Source organism: Ananas comosus, linkage group 6 (genome assembly GCF_001540865.1).
Source record: "Ananas comosus cultivar F153 linkage group 6, ASM154086v1, whole genome shotgun sequence".
Lineage (NCBI taxonomy): Eukaryota > Viridiplantae > Streptophyta > Magnoliopsida > Poales > Bromeliaceae > Ananas > Ananas comosus.
Window position 1 is genome coordinate 12,168,940 of NC_033626.1, and position 25,953 is coordinate 12,194,892.

General features: G+C 38.0%; 5 protein-coding genes across 8 annotated transcripts; 1 reads left to right on the top strand and 4 right to left on the bottom strand.

Moving 5' to 3' along the window:
- On the top strand, nt 1,167-4,690 carry LOC109711366 (AP2-like ethylene-responsive transcription factor AIL7). Of its 4 annotated transcripts, none has more exons than XM_020234375.1 (9): nt 1,167-1,417; nt 1,642-2,372; nt 2,567-2,649; nt 3,220-3,228; nt 3,320-3,408; nt 3,490-3,563; nt 3,642-3,692; nt 3,930-4,006; nt 4,099-4,690. In XM_020234375.1, exons 2-9 carry the CDS (start codon nt 1,738-1,740, stop codon nt 4,185-4,187), a joined length of 1,107 nt encoding a protein of 368 aa, XP_020089964.1. In that variant the 5' UTR covers nt 1,167-1,417; nt 1,642-1,737; the 3' UTR covers nt 4,188-4,690. The 4 variants fall into 4 exon arrangements, with proteins under 4 accessions (XP_020089964.1, XP_020089965.1, XP_020089961.1 ...); XM_020234376.1 differs by having other exon boundaries at nt 3,933-4,006; XM_020234372.1 differs by having other exon boundaries at nt 1,169-1,417; nt 4,119-4,690.
- LOC109711367 (HVA22-like protein a) lies at nt 4,884-7,201 on the bottom strand. The gene is made up of 5 exons (XM_020234377.1): nt 6,985-7,201; nt 6,514-6,540; nt 6,298-6,420; nt 5,489-5,732; nt 4,884-5,333 (listed from the first exon to the last, which is right to left on the bottom strand). The coding sequence occupies exons 1-5, from the start codon at nt 7,044-7,046 to the stop codon at nt 5,193-5,195; spliced, it is 597 nt and encodes a 198-aa protein (XP_020089966.1). The 5' UTR covers nt 7,047-7,201; the 3' UTR covers nt 4,884-5,192.
- LOC109711253 (transcription factor bHLH47-like) lies at nt 7,663-10,011 on the bottom strand. The gene is made up of 5 exons (XM_020234205.1): nt 9,987-10,011; nt 9,704-9,777; nt 8,844-8,959; nt 8,448-8,575; nt 7,663-8,320 (listed from the first exon to the last, which is right to left on the bottom strand). The coding sequence occupies exons 2-5, from the start codon at nt 9,760-9,762 to the stop codon at nt 7,970-7,972; spliced, it is 654 nt and encodes a 217-aa protein (XP_020089794.1). The 5' UTR covers nt 9,763-9,777; nt 9,987-10,011; the 3' UTR covers nt 7,663-7,969.
- LOC109711973 (putative laccase-9) lies at nt 10,792-15,088 on the bottom strand. Its single transcript, XM_020235362.1, has 6 exons — nt 14,831-15,088; nt 13,913-14,064; nt 13,547-13,791; nt 13,177-13,305; nt 12,050-13,024; nt 10,792-11,148 (listed from the first exon to the last, which is right to left on the bottom strand). The coding sequence occupies exons 1-6, from the start codon at nt 14,933-14,935 to the stop codon at nt 11,018-11,020; spliced, it is 1,737 nt and encodes a 578-aa protein (XP_020090951.1). The 5' UTR covers nt 14,936-15,088; the 3' UTR covers nt 10,792-11,017.
- On the bottom strand, nt 23,160-25,653 carry LOC109711286 (transcription factor TCP14-like). Its single transcript, XM_020234248.1, has 2 exons — nt 24,251-25,653; nt 23,160-23,494 (listed from the first exon to the last, which is right to left on the bottom strand). The coding sequence occupies exon 1, from the start codon at nt 25,007-25,009 to the stop codon at nt 24,296-24,298; it is 714 nt and encodes a 237-aa protein (XP_020089837.1). The 5' UTR covers nt 25,010-25,653; the 3' UTR covers nt 23,160-23,494; nt 24,251-24,295.

Consider the following 25,953-nt stretch of genomic DNA (forward strand, 5'->3'; position numbering starts at 1 on the left):
ATCAAATGTATTCCTACAAAGTTCAACTTTTCATATTTATTTCTGCAAAAATCAAATAATATTTATATTTGTTTCTTTGTTTTGTTATCATCATAAATATGTCATTCTAAAATTCTAATTGTTAAAATTATACGGAAATGTCATTTCAAAAATCTCCAACGATTATCTTCTTGTTGATTGTTATCCAACCGTCTCTAGAGCAAGTGGCAAAGGACTTGTTGGTTGGTATCCGAGACCCAAGATCGAATTCTAGTTGATTCACATTTCCAACTAAGTTTATTCCTAAATGAAATAAACGAAGCGGGTAGCGTGCTATCTATCTCTCTCAAAAAAAAAAAAAAAACTCCAACGATTATCTTCTTTATTTCTACCATCATAAGTGATATAATAGTGGTTAAAAGGCTAATTTGCATCATTCAATAACCGGGATTACATATTTTACCTATTGTTAATTATATTTTTTTAACGGATTCTAACAGTAAAGATATACGTGGAAATATTAAAATTTTCACGGTAATAAAGATGAAAGGTTGAAATTTTTAGGAATATATATATTATTCAAACTGTATGTAATGTAAATAATCTATTATTATAAGAAGCACAAGATACATAAATATAATTATTGTATGATTTTGTATAGTTTAAAAATATTGTTTTTGTAACGATAAGTCTCTGCAGTAAAATGGAATGACAAGGACACACGTCAACGGTCGTGTCCAAACGGTCTCCGTCGATCTCAAGGACACGCCTGGAGATTCGCGCAACGTGGATGCATTTTTACGCTAACGTTGCCACGAAGGTACTGGGCGTCCGCATAGAATGACCCACGCGCATCTCTACAGCTGGCGGGGTGAAAGCGAAACCGAGAGAGGGCAAGTGAATGAACGGTGGATCTATGATGCCGCAGAGAAACTTGTATGCGTGGCATCTCCACTCCGTGATCGGCCGGCCCCCACGCACTCCGCGTGCGTCCCTCGCTCCTCGGAGAAACCGTTGCATGGAACAGGGTCTATAGACCGCGGTCCGCAAAAAGATATGTTTGCGGCAAATTACGATCCCTGGTCTATGGACCGCGGTTCACACAAAATTGTCACCACTCGTCGGCCTTTCCAACCTGGCGCGCATCACGATGCAATCACATAGGAAGCGGCGATATACAATATAAGGTCGAAAAAAAAAAAAAATCTTACACTCTCTCTTTTATGTTTTGATTATTTTATAATTTTTAATAATTTTCTCTTTTTATTATTTCCTCTCCACGATCATGAACCCACGACCCCTCGATCTCCTCTATTCCCCGTAGCTCGTCGATACCCCGTTTAGGGTTCGAAGTTTTGGTCGCGCTTCTTATATGCCCGGATCGATTCATTTTTGGGCGTGAACCGTGGATTTGGGGTCGATTTTTCCTCTATTTAAGGTACTTTTTTGATGAATTAAATTAAAATTTTCGTCTCAGGAACCCTTCTGTTGTTGATTTCGGTTATAAATTTTAATTCTTATTTCAATTTGCATGTTAATCACTGTTGCTTGTAATCGTGAAGATATGTAGAATTGATCAGGAATTGATCGAGTTTGAGATCGGGCTTTTTTGTTTTCTGATAATCCGTGGCATTAATTTGATTTATGTATTTTGATTCATAGGGTTATTGGGCGAAATAATTGGTTGCTATAACCATGGATCGGAGTAGGTAGTTTTGTGCGTTTCTTTTTGAGGGTTTTGTAATAGATTTTGTTTAAATGGGGAAATTAGATGGAGAAGTCAATAAACAAAGAGAGGAAGTGGACTGCTCCGATTGCAGGATTCAGTCGACATTAGATGATGGAGATGATACTAAATCGCAAAGAGGCGATTCCTTTAACCTTAATTCTTTGCCATGCGTTGCCGCATCTAGAAAAGATGATTCCTTAGAGGATCCTGTTGTTGGTAGTAAAGAAGATTCTTTGGAGCTCATTGGAAATGAGAAGAGCTCAAATGGTGATGCTGCAAATGTAGTTAGAAGTGAAGAGTACACTGATGGTTCTGTATTTGGGAACAAAGATGGTTCTTTGAAGGTTTTGGGGGATGAAGAGCGGTCTGATTGCGCGGCTGTTGTCAAAAAAGATGAGCCCATTAAGATTTCTGAGGATTGGGAATGCACTAGTGGTGATGGTGTTGCGAGGAAAGATGATTGCGCGAAGGTATCTGGGAATGAAGAGAAAGGTGGGATTGCCATTGTGAAGAAAGATGATTCTATGGAGGCCACAAGTTGTTCCGCTGCTGCCACGCCAAACTGCGAGAATAATTCTGAGAAGAAGATCGGCGGTATTGCAGGTAGAATATCTGCAGTAAAGTCACCAATTCCCCGGTCGTCGAACTATCATGGGGTCACTAGGTGCGGCCAACGTGAGATAACACATCTCGTACTTTTCCTCTTTTTACATCATTCTTGGTTGTGTGATCATGTATTTGGGAAGAAGATAGCATGGGTATTTCTTTAAATAGTGGAGCTAAGCTGCTGCTGAGGACCTTGATTACAGTTTTTATGGAGTGAAGTATTGAGGAAACCTGTAACATCACAATTTGCAGGCATAGATGGAGTGGAAAATATGAAGCTCATTTGTGGGATAACACTTGCAGAGTAGAAGGGCGGAGACGCAAGGGAAAGCAAGGTAAGCATCTACATCTATTATTGCTTGTCAATTTGTACCGATATGTTTTCCTCATATTGATATATTATTAGTAGCAAAATCCATGAAAAGTAAGGACGGCAATTTTTACCATGTTTACAAATTTCGCAAAGTTAGGTTTTCCCTACAACTTTCCGTTCCCAGATTATGATATGCCAAATTATAGCAAGCCACAGTCTTTCAAGTGATCCTCCTTGATAGAAAGGACTGGAGATGTGCTCCTACAACCTCTAATCAAACTTAGGTAGAAGTAGATGATCCATCGGATGTGCATTCTTGTACATTATTATCCAGAAGGAAATATGCAAATTAACAATCCTGAAGCCAGCAAAAAGATTTTCTGCTTGAGTCTTTCTTGATGAATGAACTTTTGCAAAGGCATTCCATTCAAAAAAACAAAGAGCTTTTCCAAAGGCATTAAATATGCATCTGATATTTGTTTTTATTTTAAGCTGTTTTATATATTTTGTTTGTCACCCGCTTTATTTAGTTACAGTCAGTTCTCACTAACTGCTCTTGTTGCTTTGGCGCTCTCCCTTGGTGATGCTTCAGTTTATTTAGGTAAGTTCTTCAAATCGAAAGTTGGCTCAGTTAATATTGTGAGTGTTGGTAATGATCTCATACATACATGATTTCATGTTTTTGCCCCCAGGAAGTTATGACACAGAGGAAAAAGCTGCAAGGGCCTATGATCTTGCAGCCCTTAAGTATTGGGGTGCCAGCACCAAGTTGAATTTTCCAGTTAGTGCCTGGTGCTGCATTAATTCATGTGCTTCGGTACTCTTAGGGCGAATTAGTCCTTACAACTTGCATAATTTTCAGGTTTCAGAATACGAGAAGGAATTGGAGGATGTTAAGGACATGACTCGCGAAGAATGTGTTGCATACCTCAGAAGGTATTGTAGAAGGAAACTTGATTTAGTTTCATTCTTTAGGTAAAGGCCCTCACATATAATCTTCAACTTGTGTGGCAGGAGGAGCAGTTGCTTCTCGAGGGGTGCTTCCATTTATAGAGGAGTCACAAGGTGACCTCTTTGTTTCGTTTGTTACCTATGGAAATATATCCGGCTGAAATGCAGGAAATCCCTTACAAAGTATCACATTTTACCACTTTCCACCGTGAAATTATAAAGCCTACATTTTACCTGATCTTTGCACATACTCAGGATACTTGTTGTAAGGGGATTTCCTGTAATTTCGCCGCTATACTTTTTCTACTTTGTCATTGATTATCCTTCGACTAAAACTTACATCGATGATAGAAGGCAGAAGGATGGGAGATGGCAAGCCCGTATAGGTCTGGTTGCTGATACGAGAGATATTTATCTAGGAACCTTCAGTAAGTCGGTCCCTTTGTCTAAGTCTCTAACACTGTTACTTAAGTGGTGCGAAAACTGCAGTTTTTTTTTTTAAAATATAAAAATTGTTAAGAGTGTTTTGTCTCACACCAGAAACAGAGGAAGAAGCAGCGGAGGCATATGATATTGCCGCCGTCGAGTTACGCGGGCGAAATGCTGTAACGAATTTCGACATCGGCAACTATATAGATAGAGGTCCCAAACGCGTAGAAGAGGCGGGGGTTCAGCAGCTCTAGTTGCTGCAGCTCTCCTTGCGAGCTGGAACAAAAACAGGTTGTCTTTGCTTAGGCCCATTAGTGCTTTGTAAGGTTGGTAGATTAGTTAAGTTTTTCCTCAGCTTAATATGGATGTAAGAAGAGGCGGCCGCAATCAAAGCTCTGATTCGCTATTATTAGAAATATGTGGCTTTAGTGGTCCTCCATGTTTTTAAAATTTGGATCACTGCTGAGATCCAATAAGAGGCCTATGAGACATGAGGGAGTTTTCTACGTGTAACGTTCCATTTTGTAAGCATTTGAATTGTGTTGTGTATGTATCCGAACAGGTTGAGACGAGTCCAAGCTCAGTTCGAGCTTTTCTCGACTCGAAGGCGACTTGGATACTTTGTTGTCGTCTTAATATGACCTGAACATGCCGCCTTAAAAGATGGTTGCATTGCACGACGAGTTCATAGATTTTCCAGTATTTGGTTGCTTTGCTAATCGCCCACTTATGAATCAAATATCTTTTACTAGAAATTCATGGGAATGCTTATTCACCGGAAAAGAGCTTTCCGCTAGTAGTTGAATGTCTTGAACAAGCAACCCATGCAAAGTTGCAGATTTTCTCTTGAACAAGCAACCCATGCAAAGTTGCAGATTTTCTAACAAGAAATTCAGAATACCATTTCAGAAAGCCACTTGAAAAGTACACGAAACTGCCGATACCAATAAAAGTAAAAGATGAACAAGACCGTCACATGCAGACATCATGCGTCACGACTATCATGCATCTCACTACAAACGCAACGAACAATCCTCTAGTAAGAGAACTCTCTCAAGTACTCCAATTGAACTGGTCCTCGGTGCTCTTCGTCATCGTAGGATAAGAACTGAACGGGAACTAAACATATTAACAAACAGCGAACAAAGACTTCGATCTCCCAAGAGAGAGAAGTTTGGTTTGGTATCAGTATCGGTAGCCCTCATCAAAGATCGAATAATTTCCGTTCGAGGTTTCCGACTCTTTTTCTGCCTTTGCTTTCTGCTCAGCCTCGACCTCTTCCAAGATCGAGCGTCTCCTTCCCTTAGAGTTTAATCGAACTCCGGTCTGAAAGACACGCACATGGTTTTAGTCTGGCGAGTAAATGAAAAGAGAGACTTGAGTTTTACCCCTCAAAAAGGACATCATAAATCTCCTTTCAGTTTGTTGTGTTAGTTGCAAACCTCAAAAAGGAGAATGTAAAAGTGGAAAACAGAATATACCTTGCTTATGAGCTTCTCAATCGCCTCCGGTCCATTTTCTTCGATATATTTCTTCGCAGCTGATAATATGTCCTCAGGTTTACTGAAAATGTCTTTCTTACTTGGAACGTACCAGATGTTTACGGTTTGCTGGTTCACAAGCAGCGGCCTCACATAGTGCTGATAAACGTATGCAGCGCCGTTAAAGTGGGGTAAGACCAACCAGCAATTGAAGAACAGCTTCATGTAAGACCAAAACGGAAGCCTGCGACAAGCACATGCATGTAATGTAATTACGTTTTAACTCTCCCCTCTTGAGAAATATGCGGAAAGTCAGTAAAGCGATTTCAGCGAAAAGAGGAAGGCTCCTGGACAAGCACTTGCCAATCAACACATCTACATAAGCTCCAACTAGGCGTTACAAACACCCACCTACGAAGACTCGTTGTGTGAAAGTGTCACCCTCTCGATGTTTTGCGATGACATAACCTCAATAAGTGGCTTACATGTATACAAGGATAATACATACATATGCACTCCCAAGTTAAAAGCTTGCATATGGTTTACCATCATAAACTTTGAAACTCACAAATGTTACCATCCAAAGATCAAAAATCGCATGTATTCACTTATTATTAGATATCATCATCACTCTAAAGGGTGCAATTTGAACATTGCTAATAACGATATGCCGACTGTTTAGTGGAACATTTGCACTAAATTTGTTGGGGGAATCAACAACATGTTTCCATGTTAAGCTATAAAGCCAAGAAATGTAATGAAGGATTAATAGGTTGTACAATCAGTCAAAGAAATGGCAAAACATTTACCATTCGATTACTGGCGCAAAAGTGAGCTCGAACAGTGTAATAAATGAGTAGAGCACCCAATAAGTGAGCCATTGCTGATCATCCACAGAAGATTTTGTTTCTATAGCCTTGATTGAAGCATACCTGCGAAGTTATTACAAGTTTGTATGTATGTTAAAAAATCAAGGGGTAAAATGAGATTTCGGCGTCTTACGAATACTATTTAATGATACTTACAGTGGATAAGCAAGTGTGACCAATGGCCTGCAAATACAAAAATTGAAAATATAGTTAACAAATACAAGAAATATTAAGAGATATGATTTAGGAAAAAATAGACATAACACCAACAACAATGACTTTAGATCCTCTTATTATTGGCAAATATAAATTACCCTGGTTGTTCCAAGCAATTATATGACCTAAAAAAACCTCCTTTTTTTTTTCTATACCAAGACAAAAGCATTGAATTGAGACAGGGATTGGGGAAAGGGATCCTTAAAAATGCCTCTTTTAGGGCCAATAATTGTACTAATCAAACACAAAAAAAGGGGAAAATCGACCTAACCCACAAATTACATTGTTGCTTAGATCATCAATCGAGGTGTGATTTCACAATGTGATAGGATTTAAATTGCACGAGCAAATAGGAAAACCTAAATTAATGAAAAAAAAAGTCGAATTTTTGCGGAGTGAGCGGAAAATTACCCAGCGAGAACGTCGAAATTTTGGACCAAAACCTTGAGGAAAGATCCCGATCCCGATCCCATTCCAACTCTTCTTCTTCTTCGATCTCGATTACTCTCTTTTCTTTAAAATCTAAAATCGCAAAGAGGATGAGTTGTTCGCTTGTCCTTTTTTTTGTATTTCTCTTTGCTTTTAGGGCATGGGAGCGAGTGCGATGTTTCTCACACTCACAACGGGAGGGGACAGTATGCGGCGGTGCGACTGGGCTCATAGAAATTTCTATGCGGGCGATTCTGGAAGGTTATTCGAGGAAAGTTGAGAATGAATTAGTGAATATCCAGAAAAATTAATTAATTATTTAGTGTACAATTTGGTTAAAAAAAGCATTATTAGATAAAAATTGCTTGATTATAATCGATAAGCAATCAATGATATGATAACTTGTAAAATTGGAAATATTAGACCAGGATGATTTTTTGGTATTTGATGATATTAATTGATTCGAAATATATACTAAAATTTACTCAATATTCGGCTTTTTACCAAAAATAGAAAAAGGAAAAAGAAGATCATTGAAAAGATTTTTTTTTAATAATTTATTTTTGCTTTGCAAACAAAATTAACACATAGTATACATTGACTCTTTAGTGGTCCTACTCAAAATAAAATACATTGGTATAATTAAAATTCTTGTAAAAATTTGAACTAGCAAAATGGTTCATTTCATTTCCTTGATTCCAAGGCTTTTTGGGAACAATTCTATGACATAAAACTACAGGATTATACATTGCATTAGTCCCAAATAAGTATATACAATACTACTAGAACCATTGATGGACAACTAAAAAAGAAACACACAACAAAGAGAAAAAACTAAGCATCCTGAAGCAACATGTATTACACCAACTCCTTCCTCATCAAAATCTCAATTATATGTCCCCGCAGTTATCGTATTCGATCCGATGCTTCTTTAACCTCTTTTAAGCAACCAAGGTTCGCATTTAAACTATGGCTTGCTCGCGTTTGAGCCTTCGTGGGCCGCTGTTTGGTGCTTGGAGAGGAGCTCCAGAGGCCAGGAATCTGACGGGCTCGGGTACCTCGGATGCGGCCGGCTCACAATGGAGGGAGGATTGGGCGGGGCTGACGTGTTTTCTGCATCGGTGAAGGGATGGGGCTCTTGTTGGATTGGAATGACGTAGAGCGGCCCGATTGGTTGGTCTTGCATTTGCGTCGATCTGCTTGTGGGCTGATCTGAATCAGAAGAGTGCGTCTTCTCGCGAAGCTCATCCTGCAGTCTCTCGATCTCGACCTCGAGCATGCTGTTTTCATCTCTCAGCTCATCTGTCTCGACAGTAACCTATTTTTGTTTAAATTGTTTAGAACGGATCTGTAAGTCTATATATTCCTGGTTGCAATAAATTTTCGTCGGAGTATCAAAATTTAAGATACAGAGAGACAGTACAGTAGGCTTTTCACCAACTTACATAGCGAGATTCAGCAAGCAGAACCGCGTTTTCCTTTTTGAGAGCTTCCAACTGCACAGTGAGATCTCGTAGTAATCGAGTGGTAGTGTTCAATATACAGGCTTTACCATTGTTCTGCTGAGACGGTTCTGTAATAGAAATTTGGTTTTCTCAGAATAGCATGCTACAAGTTAAAAATGCTAAGAAAGTGAAATAGCCATCAGTGAGGAAAAAGGATAATGTTACTTGGTTCAAGTCACTAGAACAGTAACCAACTAATATATATATATATATATATATATATATATATATATATATATATATATATAGAATTATGCTACCATACTATCAATAGTATATATATATATATACATTAAAAGCAGGTTCTTATGAGACAAATTAGGGGCCGAGTTTTACCGATTGCATGACCTAGCTCCAGAAAAAGCTCATTCATGTGACTGCGTTTCATCTTCTCTCTTTTAGCTTTGTGCTCTTTCGTTGGAACTCTCATGCTCCTCTTTTTGACGGTTGACCTGCATCGCGACTCATTTCAGGTATTAAAGTTGAAATGCAAGCAAGAAATGACAATGCAAAACAAGTATCGCAACACACAGAGATCAGAGAGCTGTGATATGCAAAGTACACTAACAAGTCTAAGATGGTCAAAGGAATAATGCAAGGTTTGAAATTAATAGGGACTTAGAATAGGTTCGACATCAGACATTTTCTCCACACGAAGATTATCTCTTCCGTATGCTTACACAATCCAAGTAGTGTGGGATTATATTCCAACTCCCAATTGAAAATAAACTGGTATATTATTATCGGTTTCGACTTTTTGAATAAGCCTAGTCCAACGCAAATTACATTTACAAGCAACTATGTCAAAAACCGGTCATATCAATGTCCGAAATCAACATCGAAAGGTCATATGCACAAATCACTGAGCCGTGACCCGCAACAATAAATAGGCAATGTATCAAGCATTCGATAGTCGTAGCAATTCTAGCTAAGAGTTTCGTTCGAGTATTTGAGTTGATATAAGCAAAGGTAATAACATATTGCCGGAACAACCATAATTGGCCGTGACAGCAAACATACTACGAAATCGAACAAAAATACGCAATTATGGTTAACTTTAGCTTGCGTAATTGAAGGATGTATATATATATATATATATGTACTTACAACAATTGCATCAATTAATTGATTTAACTCCTTTTAAATAAACAACAGAGGAAAAAGAAGCATGTGCAGTTTTAAGAAAAAGATCTCACCCTTTTTCAGCTGTAATATCTGCATCATTGGCCACAGATGAGGGCGATTTCGTAACCATTGCGAAGTAGAATATCTGCAAGAATAAGAAATAAACTTCAAAAAAATAATAATAATAATTTAACACCCAAAATGATGTAATATTCTAGAGTCCCTTAACAATCCAAAGGAGCAATTTTTCTCCAAATTTCAGAGATTTTAACTCTCAAATAGCAAGTCAAAAGAAGAACGAAACCCTAACCCTGGATTTCGAAAAAAAAAAAAAAAAAAAGCACATGGAATTACCGAACCAAAGAGCACACAATTCACAATGGAGCAAGCAAAAATAGCTAAAATCAGAGAGAATGTAAAAAAAAAAAAAAAAAGAAAGCGGAGAGGGGGGAGGATACCGATCGAATAGGTTCGTGAGGACGCGCCCAAATTGGGGGTTTTGAGGGAGTTAACTACCCCTCGAAAAAATAATAATAAATAAAAATAAAAAAAGCACAGAGAGGAGAAGAAGAAAAAGAGGAGTTTTGGGAGCATGTGGCACGTTGCGGCGTGTGGCGAGCACTCCACCCTGTGGTCGGGGACTCGGGGTCGGACCCGACGACGTGTGCCGACCACGTGTGGCCCCCGGACCAGACTATGGCTCGGGCTCCGACTCACGAGGCCGGGTGACCCAACTCCCTCCCATCTCCGCACGATACTCCTTTTATGTGCAATTACCAAATCACCCTTCCCTGAATGCTCTGTGTTNCCAAATCACCCTTCCCTCAATGCTGTGTTTTTTTTTAATTTTTTTTTATTTTTTTTATTATTATTATTATTTAAATACAACCTACTTTTATACATTTAAAAATTTTAAAAATTTGAAGGTTATATATATATAAAATTTATTATTATTATAAGATTATGGCACTATCGGCTATCGCTATCAGAAAAACATGCGGTCCTCATACTTGTCCACATTATATTTTTTTCTTCTTTACTAGTCCAGATCCACTCCCGGGAATGAGTTAATTTGTGAATTACTTTAAGGTTCGAGAAATAATTCCACTCGTTTGTAAAGAGAACTACCAAAAAGATGTCTTAAAAGAGAGAGAGAGAGAAATTAAACTAGTGAGATGTTCTTGATTTATTTACTCAATTTATGGGGTAAAACGTTTTACAAATTAACAAACAAATAAACAAATTATAAATTACAACAATAACAACATTGCCATCCGATAAATCAGTACTAAAATTCCTTACCATACTTCCATATTCAACCAATATTAAATTTTATAAGCAATGTTCGTATCCAACTCTATGTATAGAGTCCTTGTTTGATCTTCTTAGCATGGAGGCATATCCGGAGGAGGTGGCAACAAACGTTCCTGGGGGCCTTTCCCATTTTTCACTATAAACACTGTGTCCATTCCCCAGGTGAGGTGACGCTCCAAGTGACAGTGCATGAACCAAACACCTAAAACAGAGAAAAAGAAGAAAAAAAATGGTGAATTTAGAAAACGTTCAACACAGGTAATTCAAAAAAAGCCTTGTGCGTATCTCAAACTTCTATAATATGTAGATAACCGTGTGTAATTTTAAGGTGGGCACTCAACTTGCCTTATGATATCTTCTGTAAAAATCTTGCTATAAAATTATGTCACATTATGTTATGAATGAAAATTAAAAACTTGATAAGTTCAAATAAATACCATTAAGCTATTGAGCAATGCTCTCTATACATCCGAAAGATGGATGCTAAATATGTTGCCTTGTAGCATGTTCTATTTCATTCAAATTAAATGAGATGTGAATTATAATTTATCCTAATAAGTTAAGACTAAAGACAAATTATATATTTTTTATTAGTTAAAAAAACGTATCTCTTAATGAATGTCTTAATAGATATTTTTATACTTATTTTTATGTGAAAATCAACATATTTTGAGTAATCTCCTGATAATCTATCTATACATATGAATCCTTTTTTCTTGCTCTAAGTTCTCTTCGGGATTTCGTTTTAAAAGGTGGGCTATTATGGAGACTCTAGTAGCCTTCCATGACGACGATCAAGCGTAAAGATCCCGACATAACATTCAATCGAAGATTTAGAAAGTCATCGTAAATTTAGGAGGCTGTAAGACGAATGCAACGATTCGACAAGTTCTTTCGTCTGAAACTAATACAAGTATGATATCTCATACCAATGATCGTTGATTTTTCCCAACAAAATAAATGGGTGTAAAATTTACTGTTCATTTTTAAATGTATTAGTATTTTTTTTTTTTTATAAAGGTATTTCATTGTAAAGTTCAAGAGCACGGAATGAAGGACCAGAAAATCAAATCAGAAAAAGAAAGACGTGGAAACAAACTCACCGGGGTTATCCGCCCTGAAGCGGATTGCAGCCCAGCCGTTGCGTGGCACGCCGACGGTGTTCTCGTACGCCGGGTCCACCAAATTGTACCCCAGGGGGTCCCTCTTCTCGTCGTAGTTCCCGAACCCCCTCCCCACCACGTAGAAGGTGAACCCGTGCAGGTGCATGGGGTGGTTCTCCCCGGCCAATAAATTCGTCCCCTGGAACACCACCTCCACGCTCGTGTTGTACTCCAACACCTTCACCTCCGTGTTCCTCTTCGTGAACGTCATGTTCTGCGGAATCATGTCGGCGGTGAAGTTGAAGTAGGACGGCGGGCGGTCGGGGAAGTTGGTCCCGTAGTCTCCGGAGATGCTGTAGTAGTACGCCTCAAGGATGTCGATCCGGGGGTTTCGAAAGCTGTCGTTGTTCAGGCTTGACGCCATGCGGTTATTGCCGGGCCCCGTGCACGTGGCGCCGGGGCACGTCAGCAGGTTGACCGAGACTGTGATGATGATCCGCCGGTCAATCGTCTGCGGCACGTCGACCGGGTGCTCCCGGCTAGCCAGCGAGCGCAGCCCTGCGGTGAATACGGTCGCTGCGTTGGTGTCGTTGTACCCAGGGAGGTACGGGAGCTGCGGCGGCGCAGCAGGTGTGGAGGGGCTAGATCCGGTGGTGTATTCTAAGATGGCGGTCGTGGTCGTGTTGTCAAAGGAGACATTCTGTGCGCTGGAGTAGGAGCGTGCCGCCATGTAGAAGCGGCGGGGGGCCAAGGGGTCGGCGCCGGCCGGGTTGTTGGCTTCGAGGAGGAGGTTGAAGGTTTGGCCCGGGGTGATCATGATGAAGTCAGTGGTGAAGGGCTTGGTGTAGCTCGCGTCGGTGCAGACCACAGTGAGCTTGTGGCCGGCCACCGCGAAGTAGAGCTCGTTGTTGATTGCGGCGTTGACCACGCGGAGGAGGTAGGTTTTGCCATACTCCACTAGGACTTTGAAGGTATCTGCGTGCGCATGAAAGGATGAGATGAGATTAGTTGTGGCCAGAAAAATACCGGCTAATAAACTATGCCGCGAAGGCTCCATCCTCGTCATATAATGGACGTACGGGTCTGATGCAATTTATTAGTCTGTCCTTCACTACTTAAACTATTACCTTTTCGGGAGCATGGATAGAAATCCCCAGGCTGGCCGTTGATGGTGTAGGCATCAGAGATATTAGGGTCGCCGCCTGTCCGAATGAGGTCGGCCAGGATTTGACTCACGTTGGCAATCCACCACTCTCCTGCAGCATCACGTACGGAGGGTTAAAAAAAAAAAAGAAAAAAAAAAAGACGGTGAGCTGCTTAATTTTGTTTGACTAGAGTTGCTCAAAGAAGTGCTAATCATTTTCAGCAAAAACTTAATTAGCGTCAAAATATTTCACCACTAAAAAAGCAGAAGCTTTATAATTTGTATTGGACTTCAGTTTTTCCTAATGCCTGAGCATGACCGGTCAAAATTAAGAAGAAATTCAAGGAGCACACCGAGAAGGATGGGGATCTCCTTTTGAGGCTTGGAGAAAGGGAAGGCGGTTCCGCGCGTGGGGCGAACCACAATGGCTCCGTAGAGGGTGGCGCGATCCCAGTCGCTGTGGGCGTGCCACCAAAGGGTGCCTTCCTCATTGGTGAGGTCGATCCGTTGCGTGAAGTTGCCTCCCGGCTGGATCGGGCACTGCGTGATGTACTCGGTCCCGTCCGACCACGGGTTCCGGGTCTCGCGTATCCCATGCCTTTGTATTTACAAAACAAAATTACCACAAAATAACAAATAAATCAATTAATTAACGTTTAAGTAAAATTAATCTTATTTCACCAAATTGAATACATAATTAATGAGGTTTTTGGTCATACCAGTGGAGGGTGATATTGTAGCCTGCGCGGTTGTACACCTTGACGATGACCATGTCTCCGTTGCGCGCGTTGATGGTCGGCCCCGGGAATTGACCATTAACAGTTAAGATGCTCTTCGTGTAGCAGAGCCGAGTGTAATTGGTTTCTTCGATCTGTAACGAGTACATATGTCGATAAAAGGTCAAATATCATGAATTGTTTATATTATTATTATACTTCAAAGTAAAAATGTAGTAATCGAAATTAGAAATAGTCCAAATAAATGCCATTTTTTTTTCTCTCTGCAAGTTGTATTAGCTAGCTAGTTCATGTCGAATGAGTCTTGTGATGGCATTATTTGATAATTTTATTTGAGTTTAATCGGGTGTACCAAATTAAGAAATGTTAATTTGTGTACATTAATCAATTGATAAAAATGTGAACGTGGTTGGTATATTGGAAAGTTGGTATGATATGATACTTGGTCCATGCAGGTACACTAACAAACTGTGAAAGCTCAATATAGAATAGTAAATTATATGTTCCAAACATGGAGAGATCAACAGATTCACTTGAGCCAAACTAAATTAATCTGCACAACTTTCTAGCTCCGTTCAAGCCTAAGCAGAACAAATTATACTACTCTACGACTTTAAGTGGATTTAAACACAGATCTTTTCATTGTATAAAATATGAGACCATCAGTTACTCTAAAAAAAACTTAAAGAGTGCTAAAGAATAGTACTGAAATATTTTTATATTTAATGTGCTACAATATGTATATACTTTATCTATCTATGTCATATGCGTAGTGACAATCTAGTGCCTCTATCCATACAATATGGTGCAATCCTCTCCACATATATAGTAACTAAAATAATCACATAGTTTTGGGGCCTATATATATATGTATATATGTAATTGTGGAGGTACACTTACAACGAAGGTATGGTGATGAACCTTGGTCCAAGTGGGGCGAGCTAGGGCACCAAATAATAGAACAAAACCTAACACTTGCGTCATTGAAACCTTAAGAACGCCCATCTTTTTAGAAGGAAAGAGAAAGGGCAGAGAAGCACTTCAATTTGCTTTGAGCTTTTACGGAATGGGTGGCTTTTGGGAGCAGCTCTTCTAGGCTATTTATAGCCCCATGCATCCAACCTATTCCGTGCATATGAATGTAATTGAAACACACGCGACTAGTTTCAACACAGCTGTGTTGACAGGTTCGTTTACTAACAAATTTCTTGTGTACGCGTTAAACACACGTATACATATATAAATGAATGTGTCACATGCTTGTCCTTGGATCAATTAATTCCATGAGCTGAAGCTATTCTAGCAAGTGTACGTTCCTTGGAAGGTAGCAATTATTTAGGTTGGTGATAAAATAGACTTTTGTCTACTCAAAGTCCTTAATTAGTTTGGACTTTTCTTGGTTAAAATAGTAAGAGATCTACGGCGAACAGGTGATCGACTATTTATTTGAAGGTCAAATCAGAAAATTTTGAACATCACCAAGCTTGTTACATTGATAAGGTTAGTTCAAGAGTCACAATCCAGTGAGGAAAAACAGCTTTATGCTTAAAATGCTGTTTCCGCACATGCATTTACTGTAGCAATATCAAACCTAAGCAGAAGCCTCTAATCCTTTCCAAGTTAATTATACACATTGAAGCCACAAATACATGTGCATAAAAAGATAGTTGTATTCATGATCATTTGTAGCTAGTAAAGCATTTGGAAACATAGAAAAGCTTTAAACTTCTAATGCAGCGGAAAGTTAAAATATAATTTTCGTTGGAGAAGTTACTTGATAAGTCTGAGCCAAAAGACTAAAATATGACATATTTACTTGGTTTAAGTTATTGAACGCTAACGAACAAATATATATATATATATATATATATATATATAATATAAGAAATAGTACTATATATCTAAGTACGAGCTCCGGTACTAATGTGTGTTTTCGTATTAAGGCGTTCAAATTCAACGATCAAACCGTTAAATAATAATCAGGGTATATGATTTGTAGGAAAATAAAATTTTAGTTTTTTCGATTATCGTTACTTAGTAAATAATTTATAAGAAATGGACGGTGGAAATGTGAATAATCTTTAAACTTGAGGCATAGGAACTTAAATTCAAGATCAAGAAATTTAACCTAAAGCTATATCGTTAAAATATTTTCATCAAATTTAAGAATATATTAAATCTTCTCTACACGGTAAACTCACAAACTCGTACATAATAGCCATGAAAATTGATCAAATTTGAAATCGCGTTGATCTAAAATAAACATGGTCGAAAAAATATAAATATTTTTTTAAATTAAATATCCCTAGATCATTGTAACGTGTGGATCGTTGATTTGACGCCCTAGAATGAAAAAACGCATATAGGTACCGACGGTAACTATAGATACGTATAACGTGATAGCCTAATATTATAAATATATTATATATATATATATTATATATAAGATAAATATAATATATATAATATATATATATATATATATAAATAACAGGTTTCTGAGACAAATAGGACGATTATTAGACGATGATGACAAGATCCAAAAAACTATTCATAGTATTCACTTTCATCCTGTCTCTTTTTAGCCTTGTGTCTTTCTCGGAACTCTCACGCTCACTTTTTTGAGTACACGTGCATTCGAACACATTTGGGTGCGTTTGGGTTCGGGCTATCTTTTAAAGATTCCTTATAATCAATGGAATAAAAAAATATGACGCGTTTGGCATAAACGCCTAGTAAATTATTGGTAATATGGATTCATCTCTGGGAATAATCATGCAAAAGTATAATATCATTTCATTAGGAGGGTGGTACACTCAATATTAATGTAGGGGTAATAAAATATGTGTCCTAAATCTCTTTTCTTATCTCTCCTCGCGCAATTGATATTATTTGTTTTTACACATCTAACCTTATTATCTCTCTCAAAACCTAAACTTATTTTTTCCTCTAACATTACAACTTTTTTTACTCTACTCTAAACATACACTTTCTTCTCTCTCCTTCTAAATTTCACTCTCGCCACCCTTTCTAATTTTCGACTAATAATTTTCTTCTTTTTATTATCCTCTCTTCTAATTATATGCTCTCGACCTTTTTAAAAAGATGTTGAAACTTTATTAGTTAACATTATTAAATTAATAAAAATTAATTAATTAATAGATATTTATTTGAAATGAAATAAATGTATAAATATTACTTTGTGGGTGCGATACCAAACCCAGAATTCCAATTTTTTAGTAATAGGCATAAGAGATAGATTCTCGGAATAATTTTATTCCTATAATCATTTTATAATGCGAAACCAATACGCACCTTCAGGTATTTCAAGTATGAATCAAGCAAAGAAATGATAGATCGAAAAGTAGGTATCTGACAAAGAGATTAAGATTAATATCCAAATCACCAACAAGTCTAAAGATGGTCAAAAAATAATTTTTCAGATTCAAAATTTAATAGAATAGATCGGTTTGACATTGAACATTTCTCTACACGAAGATTATCTCATATCTTACCCAATCCGTAATGTGGATATATTCTACCCAATTGAAAATAAACTGGTTATATCTTCATATCAGTTTCTATATTTCGAATAATCCTAGTCCAACGCAATAAATGTGCAAGCACCAGTCAAAACAGGTATATCAATTCGGAAACCATTAAAGTTTGGCACTAAAATCACAGCAAAGGATAAATTAAGCAAAGTATAAAGCATTCAATAGTCGAACAATTTAGCAAGAGTTTCTTCGAATATTCTGAGTTTATAAAGCAAAACGTAATAAAAAGGCTCGAACAACCATATCAAGTTTTTTTTGAGAATAAAGGTAGCGAGCTTACCTGCTTCGACAACGCATAATGGTAGCGAAAGCTAGCATACGGAGTTGAAAACATTACTCAATTATGTTAGACTTTAGCTTGCTTATGAAGACGTAAATATCTATATATAAAATTATATATACAAAATTGCAGTATTAATTAATTTAACTACTTTTAATATGAACAAAGAAAAAGGGAAGATATACAGTGACAAGAAACGTCACCTCTTCTCAGTTCAACATATGCATCATTGGCCAAGTACCCGAGAATCTTAACATTAGGACTAGATATCTAGCATAAGAAAATAAAATAAAAATTCAAAAAAAAAATAAAATTAAAAAAACAAAATGATGTAATAATTACAAGACGTCCTAACAATCCACAGAGCAAATTTCTACACAAAATTTTCATAGATTATTAAACTCATCAATAACTAAATAAAAGAAGAAAGAAACCTAAACCGAATTAAAAAAACAAAACAAAATGCATAAAAATAAATTACCGACAAAGAGCACAGTTCATGATGAACTAACCCAAATTGCCTAAATTCAGGGGGGGGGAATTAAACAAAAGGACGAAGGAAAGAACCGATATAAACGCTGCGAGGGCGTTCAAATTGGTGGTTTTGATGGAGTTAAGCAGAAAAAAAAAAAAACGTACAGCAGGAGAGAAGAAAAGAAAAGGAAAAGATAGTTCGGGAAGTGGATCATTGTCGTAGGGGGTAATTGGCCGACACGCCACATTTTTCGGAACTCAACGGCTAATAGTCTGCCAGGCCCGGCCGGTTTTCAATTCGGCAGCTGGGCCGGGCCCGAGCTGCAATAGCATCTGAGCCGGCAAGGCTTCGGCCCGGAAGGCACGGGCCGTGCCGGGACTGGCCGTGCTTCGGGCCGCCTCTTAAAATATTTATTTTAATTTTTTTTAAAAAAAATTAGTTTAAATTTGATTAAATCATTTAAAAATTTATAAAAATAATTATAATATAGCAAATATTTAATTTTTTAAAAACAATAAATTTGTATTATTTTTTTTGAAAAAAAAAATTAACGGAGGCCAGAGGCGCTGGGGTTTTGGGCCGTGCCGTGCCGGGCCGTTAGGCCACAGAGGAGCGGCCCAACACGGCACGGAGGTTCGGGCCCGGCGGGCCCGGCACATGTGCTATAGTATCCGTGCCGTGCTATAGCTCGGCCTGAGGCTATGCCAGGCCGGGCAGTCCACGTGTCGCTCAGCCTGTTTAACACCCCTAACTGCACTCGATGGCTGTGGACTCGGGGTTGGACCCGACCATGTGCGCCGAGCACGTGTGGCCCTCGGACCCGACTATGGCTCGGTCTCGGACTCACGGGGCCGGGTGAACCCAAGTCCCCATCTCCGCACAATGGTTCCTTCGTGTGCAATTACCAAATCACCCTTCACTGAATGTGGTTCTTCTTTTTTTTTTTTCAAAAAAAAAAAACCCTACTTTTATACGTTTAAATAATATAAAAAATTGAGAGTTTTTATAATTTTCTTCTTTATTATTATAAGATTATGGCACTATCGCTGTCAGAAAAACATACGGTTATGATAATGTTATCGCAAACTAGCTTAAAACGATATAGCATTTGGAGAGCCTTTTGAAGTAGATTCTTCGTTAATTTTTTTCTATTTTTTATTGATTTCTACACTCTTTTATCTCACCACTATTCCTCAGTTAAGTTTGCGATCATGCTTTCTTATGGTCCAATTATTATTCATAGGAAATAGGAATGAAGGACTTGTTTGATCTAACTGTTAGAGAAATTATTCATACGAAAAAAGAATTGAGGAATTAAGGAGGAGTTAATTTTATTTTGTTTCCACATCTGTGTTAATAAAATTTACTTCTGCGTGAACTAGCACAAAAGACCCATCAATTTATGTTTGAGCAATCCCTAATTCTTCTAGCTTAAGCAGTAATTGGATCTAAATTTTTTTTTGATTCTTTGTCAATCATTTGTACATTGTTAAAAAATAAAATAAATAAACAATAATTATGGATATGATTGATTAGATATTGCTTTATAATGATTCTCATGTACTAACTATATAGTATATATAGCTACTAATTTTCTACCTGTACTTATTTCATGCATGCGAGAGTAACTTTATTTTTTTGTGTTATATATGTATGATGTAAATCAAACTACGAGGTATTTGTTCTCTTGGGTAAATAGAAATTAATCTTCTGAAATCGCCATATATAGTTCAAAAACATAAATCCCTTTCATTAATATATACAGTGAGGCTACATATGAACATAAGACAATTTGAGGGCTACTAATCTGTTTCAATATTGGACCATAAACAGTATCAAGATAATCTCCTTCATTTGTTTCTTTAGGCCAAAAGTCTATGACAGTTGACAAAGCAGTTGTTGACCTGTAGCTTCTTGTGAATATATGATTAGTTCCTGTTACCCAATCATGTATCAATTAATCAGGGAACTAATCTAAGAGATGAGGTGGAAGGGAATATACGGGCTCCATGCATCCACCAAGGGAGAAATTTTTTTACATGTTTAGTTACAAGAGAGATTCCTCATCTTAATTAGGCTTATAATAGAGCCTTAATTAAGATCTGTTTGAGTTCGAAAACAAGTAGTATATTTGCACGTACATTGTCACAATCTAGACTCTTGTGCATATCTATGACGCGATCGAGTATATATACTTGCATCGATATTTTCGTATGTATGTATCTATTATATATATATATACCTATATTTTATTCATCTATCTAAGACAATCGTTGCAGAATCTGTTGGTTATTGGGAGTTTAATGAGTTTATTAATTCCTTGCACAAATCTCGCTGAAACCAGCTAAAGAGTGGAAAATTAATCGAAGGATTAAGGTTATGCTCATTTGCTGTATCAAACTACATTGTTGGATATATATATATATATATAGAATTGAGCTCCTATGCTTTTAAAAGTACCAAGTTATTGGTGCTTGTAAGTTTTCGGCCCTTGGATTAAAGGATGTGCGGTTAGAATGATGTGGGCTCCCTAGGGTTGAGTGGGCGGTTGGTTGAATAGTATAATATTCTAACGGATAAAAATGATCAAAGGCATAGATTTAACGGTAAAAAATTTATAAGCACCAAGTGTTTGGTACTTTTACAAGTGCCATAACCGGACTCATATATATATATATATATATATATATATATATATATATATATTTTAATTTAATATATAATATATATATATATATATATATATTAAACATTAGTTAATCCATCTTGGCACTTCGGTTTTATATGTTAGAGTCGTACGTATTAGGGCTCGAAGATACCTTTTGGAGTCAAATTAACGCACTAATATTTGTTCTCACTACAGCTAAGCCATTAGCACAAATTTTTTCTAAATTCTTTTATCATGCCTTTTCTCTCCTGGCATTTGTTTAGCTCGAACGGAGCTTCTTAAAAATGATGTTTAGATGTATGAATATTTTATTTGATATATTTTTACAATTTGTCTAAAAAACTTATACATTTGGTAGATGAGAAGTACGATCAAAATTTAAAATTAGATACTACATTTAGCCTTCAAGTACTCTTTTCTTCGATAAGATAAATCACCTCGTAAATGAGATACATTATCTTACCAAATTATGAATACTAATTAAGACCTTCCAAAAAACAAAAATCAAACTCCAAAATTTTTACACCAAATAAGTTATCATTGGATAACTCATTTTGGCATCCAAACAAAGTCTAAATCATTTTATTTGATAAAATTATAACATACTAAAAGCGGAAGTTCCAAATTAATTAACGACCTGCTTTATTAAGATCAAAAGTTTAATTCAACTTATTAATTGTATGTTTATCTAATGAAATGCATGCTTGAAACTGATTTTGAAATAGATCAGAACATGCTCTTTTTTTTTTCTTTTTTTTTGTTTAGAGAGATAGGTAGCACGCTACCTGCTTCATTTATTTCATTTAGAATAAACTTAGCTAGAAATATGAATCAACTACAATTCGAACTTGAGTCTCGAATACCAACCACCAAGCCCTTTGCCACTTGCTCTAGGGACGGTCGGTAATAGATCAGAATATGCTAGAATAACGTTTAATGGTTTCAGACAATTTATTTTCGCCATCATCATCATCATACCATCAAATGGAAATCATGCTGCAACCTCGAGGAGAGCAAAAGCAAATAAGGTGATAAAAGCTGGAACATAAACTTTCTCAAAATATCCAAAGGACAACATAAAGAATCATAAGCATGACCTGAAAAAAGGATATATTCAGTTTTATCATAAAGCTGCTGAGGTTGGAATTACTCACAGAGAGAGAAAGAAAAAGGCATTTAGTACACATCGACACCACAAGCAGTTCAATAGCCAATTGCTACAAAATTCAAATATAAATTTAAGGACTACACACATAGCTTGTTTGATAACCTCTTCGATCATATTATTATCATTTTTAAGACGAAATTCTATACAATTAATTGAATGAACCGGTGGTATGCATTTTTTTTTTCTGTTTAATTCGTTATTGTTTTTTTTTTTTTTTTCAAGAAAACACAAGGCTGATCCAACGAGACATTAATGACGAATCATTCAGAATAGTAAGCATAATTCAACGCACGAGGCCTGAGTTGCTTCATGTCAATGTCAGGGTGTTCTCACCACTCATACAATTCTGTGGAGCTTCAATCATTAACCATAAATTAAACTACACTAATAACTTATTTTTGTAGATGTTACTTAGAAAAATCTGGAGATTACAACTAGATGTTCATATTATTGAGAAAAAAAGAAAAAAGAAAACGAGGCCTCTCTCTCTCTCTCTCTATCTCTCTCTCTTCCTGTGATTGGTGCATATAAGAATGTAGGCATGAAGATAGCTAGCCTACTGTTTTTTGCATAAAAATACATGCATGTTTTTTCTTATGAACAAGTAGGAAGTAGGAGTGTACTCAAAGTCCCCTTCTTGTAAAAGAAGAAAAGAAAAGCGGAGAGAAAGAGAGAGAGAACTTAAGAAAAAAGGAGAAATAAAGGGCAAACAGGATAAGACTACATGTGGTTAGGGTTACTCAATGTCAACCAATCAAGCTCAACATGTGACAGCTCCATTAGGGAACAGAACAACCGACAGGTACTAGCGTGGTTTTTATACTCATTTGGCCCCTTTCCCATCCTAGTTGTTCGCATTTCCATCTGTGAGAAACTGAGCCCACATGTGTACATATATTTGTATATGAATACATCCATATAAAGCAACTAACCACATCCCTCAAACTTAGTATTCATTGCATGCCTAGCAACACTTATATATAATAGTAATAATAAGGTATTTGTTGTAGCAAGTATATATCTCTTTAGTAGGTATTGAGTTTTCTAATTGCAGGTAGGAAACAAAAACAAATATATATGCGAGTAATTACCATTATTTGTACTATTATATTTGATGAGAAGGTTACACATGCCCAATCCTTTTTGTACATATGAAAAACAGTTGATAAGATGACTAGCTACTTGGGTGAGTTATAAAAGTTTGGCGAAGTTGACTCACTGTTGAATTTGATGGTCTTCTTCACAACTCTTTTCCTTCTGTCCTCTACTTGCATATCCCAGCTACTGCTCTCTCCATGATTGAACTTATGAAGCCCTATTCTCTCTCTCTCTCTCTCTCTCTCTCTCTCTCTCTCTCTCTCTCTCTCTCATGTGCTATAACTACGCATCCAAATTCCATGAGCATTTCACACCTAACCGCATAGAATGGAAATGGAGAAAGAAAACTCATGGATGTAAGTTTTAGTGGGACAGTGAAAAAACAACAGTACTTAAAACATGGTTTTTTTTTTTTTTTTAAAAAGCACTTTTGGTTTCTTCTGTTTGTAATTTTTCTTTTTTGTTTCCTTAACCTAGCAATATTTTTTTTTTCTTGAGACCTAATTGACTCATTTTTATAATTAAATTTATTTTCTTAATGAATGAGGCGAGTAGTGCTAGCTTGTTATCTTTGTCGTTTGAAAAAAAAAAGAAAAAGAAGAGCTTACTTATGGAGCAATGCAAAATGGCATGGCTATACAGCATTACTTTGTAGATTAATAGAAGCTCACAAGCACGACTGAAAATGCGAAAAAGTGAAAAAAGAAAAAAACCCAAAAGAGAAAAGGAAAGGAAAAAAAAATTAAGAAAAACTAACAAAAAATCATGATGATGATCAAGACCCCTCCCATGAAACCATAAAACCCTAAAACCCTAAACTCTCTCTTATATATCATTGATCACTCGCACACCACAACGTTCACAAATTTAACGGCCCTCGATCATATGTTTTGCGAGCACACCAGTATATATATATTTATATATACTTCCCAAAGCAATATGCAGATCAAAGGTGATGATAATAATGATTAAAATTAAGAGAGAGAGAGAGAGAGAGAGAGAGAGAGAGAGAGAGAGAGAGAGAATGAGAGACAATAAATCACAATGCATATATGTGCACGTAGGGGCGCTTACAAATGGAAACCGAGCCAAAAGAGCGATGATCGATCGATCCATCGATCACTGGGCGCGCTCCGATTCGCGGTCGCGGCGGTCTCCGGCTCCTGCCGCATGCTTCTGGGAACCGCTCTCCACTCCCTCCGACGCGGCCGGCGGCGGCCGATACGCATTCAGTGCAGCCAGAATTCCCATGTGCCCTTCTGCGCCGCCGCCGCCCGACGACCCGATGCCCAGCTGCTGGCCCGGCAGCAGCGCCATCTGCGCCGCGGGGAAGTTCATGAAATGCAGCCCGCCCGCCGCCACGTTCCCGCGGAATCCCATCTGCGGGAACGTCCACATCGAATCTCCGCCTCCGCCTCCGCCTCCGCTGCCGCCGCCGCCGATTCCTTGGCTGGTGTTATTAGGGTTCGCGAGCATCCGGAGCAGCCACTCGATGGTCTCGCCGTCGGTCTTGTGGCCGAGCTCGCGCGTCAGCTGGAAGACCCTGGCGGCGCACAAGGCCGGCATGCGGATGCGCCGCCCGCGCCCGTCCACCTTCGTGTGCCGGTCCTTCGTCGAGCTCCGCTTGGGCGCCGCCTTCCGCTGCGCCGCCGCCGCCGCTGCCGCTGCGTCCGACGAGGACGCCGCATTAGTCGTCACGACGGCAGCGGCCGACGACGGCGAGCACGAATTCGGGGAGTCGGTGGCGGCGGCGGAGGAGGAGTCTTCCTTCGTCTTCTCGAGCAGCTGCAGCGGGACGAAGTTCGGGCGGCGGGGCCCTCCGGCGGCCTCCATAACCGATCGCTTAATTAAACCATGTCGATCGATCGCTTAAATTAATGAACTGCTCGCTCTACTAATTTATTTTTTGTCTCGAACTAAAACTTAAAACTTAAAACTTAAACTAAACTAATTATAAGCGAATTAAGGTTGAGAGAAAAGGATCGATGGGTGGTAGCTCGTGGGTAATTAATACCTACAGCTAACTATTATACACTAATTATCAGTGTTCGATCGGAAGCTACACAACATTTCAAATTAAGCTGCAGCAGCTAGCTTTGATGATCATGCGTTGGGTGTACGTTGGGGATACGATGGAGAGGGATGGGGTTTGAGCTGCGCGGGAGCTAGCTACCTACCTACCTACCTACCTTGATGGTTCACATAATAGTATTAATTTCATGGGGTTTTGAAGTGCGCACGGCATAGAGAGAGAGAGAGAGAGAGAGAGAGAGAGAGAGAGAGAGATTGGGTGGGGGGTTTGATGGGGAATTGGAATGTCCAGCTATTAAAGAGCTTAAAATTTAGGACACACGATCGATCCAAATTAATCTATGCCTCCTCCGGAGGTGGAGGAGGAAGAAGAAGAAGAAGCAGACACATGAAGAGAGAGAGAGAGAGAGAGAGAGAGAGAGAGAGAGAGAGAGAAGGGGGGTGGGGAATATGGAGAATAAGGGAGAAGGGAAACTTTAAGCGACAAATACAATTGAGTGGAAATAATAATATGGTGGCATGGAAAGCAGCTGTTTTTTGGCGGAAAATGCTTGCTTTAGTTAACCATCTCCTCTCTCTCTCTCTCTCTCTCCCTTTCTCTCTCATCCAGCTGTTTTCTTATTTTTCCTGTCTTTTTATTTTTAAAAAATAAAATTAAAAAAAAAAGAATGACAGAGAAAAAAGAGGATGTCAGATACGTGGTAGTGCGAAAAAAAATCTACGGTATCATACTTACACAACGTTAT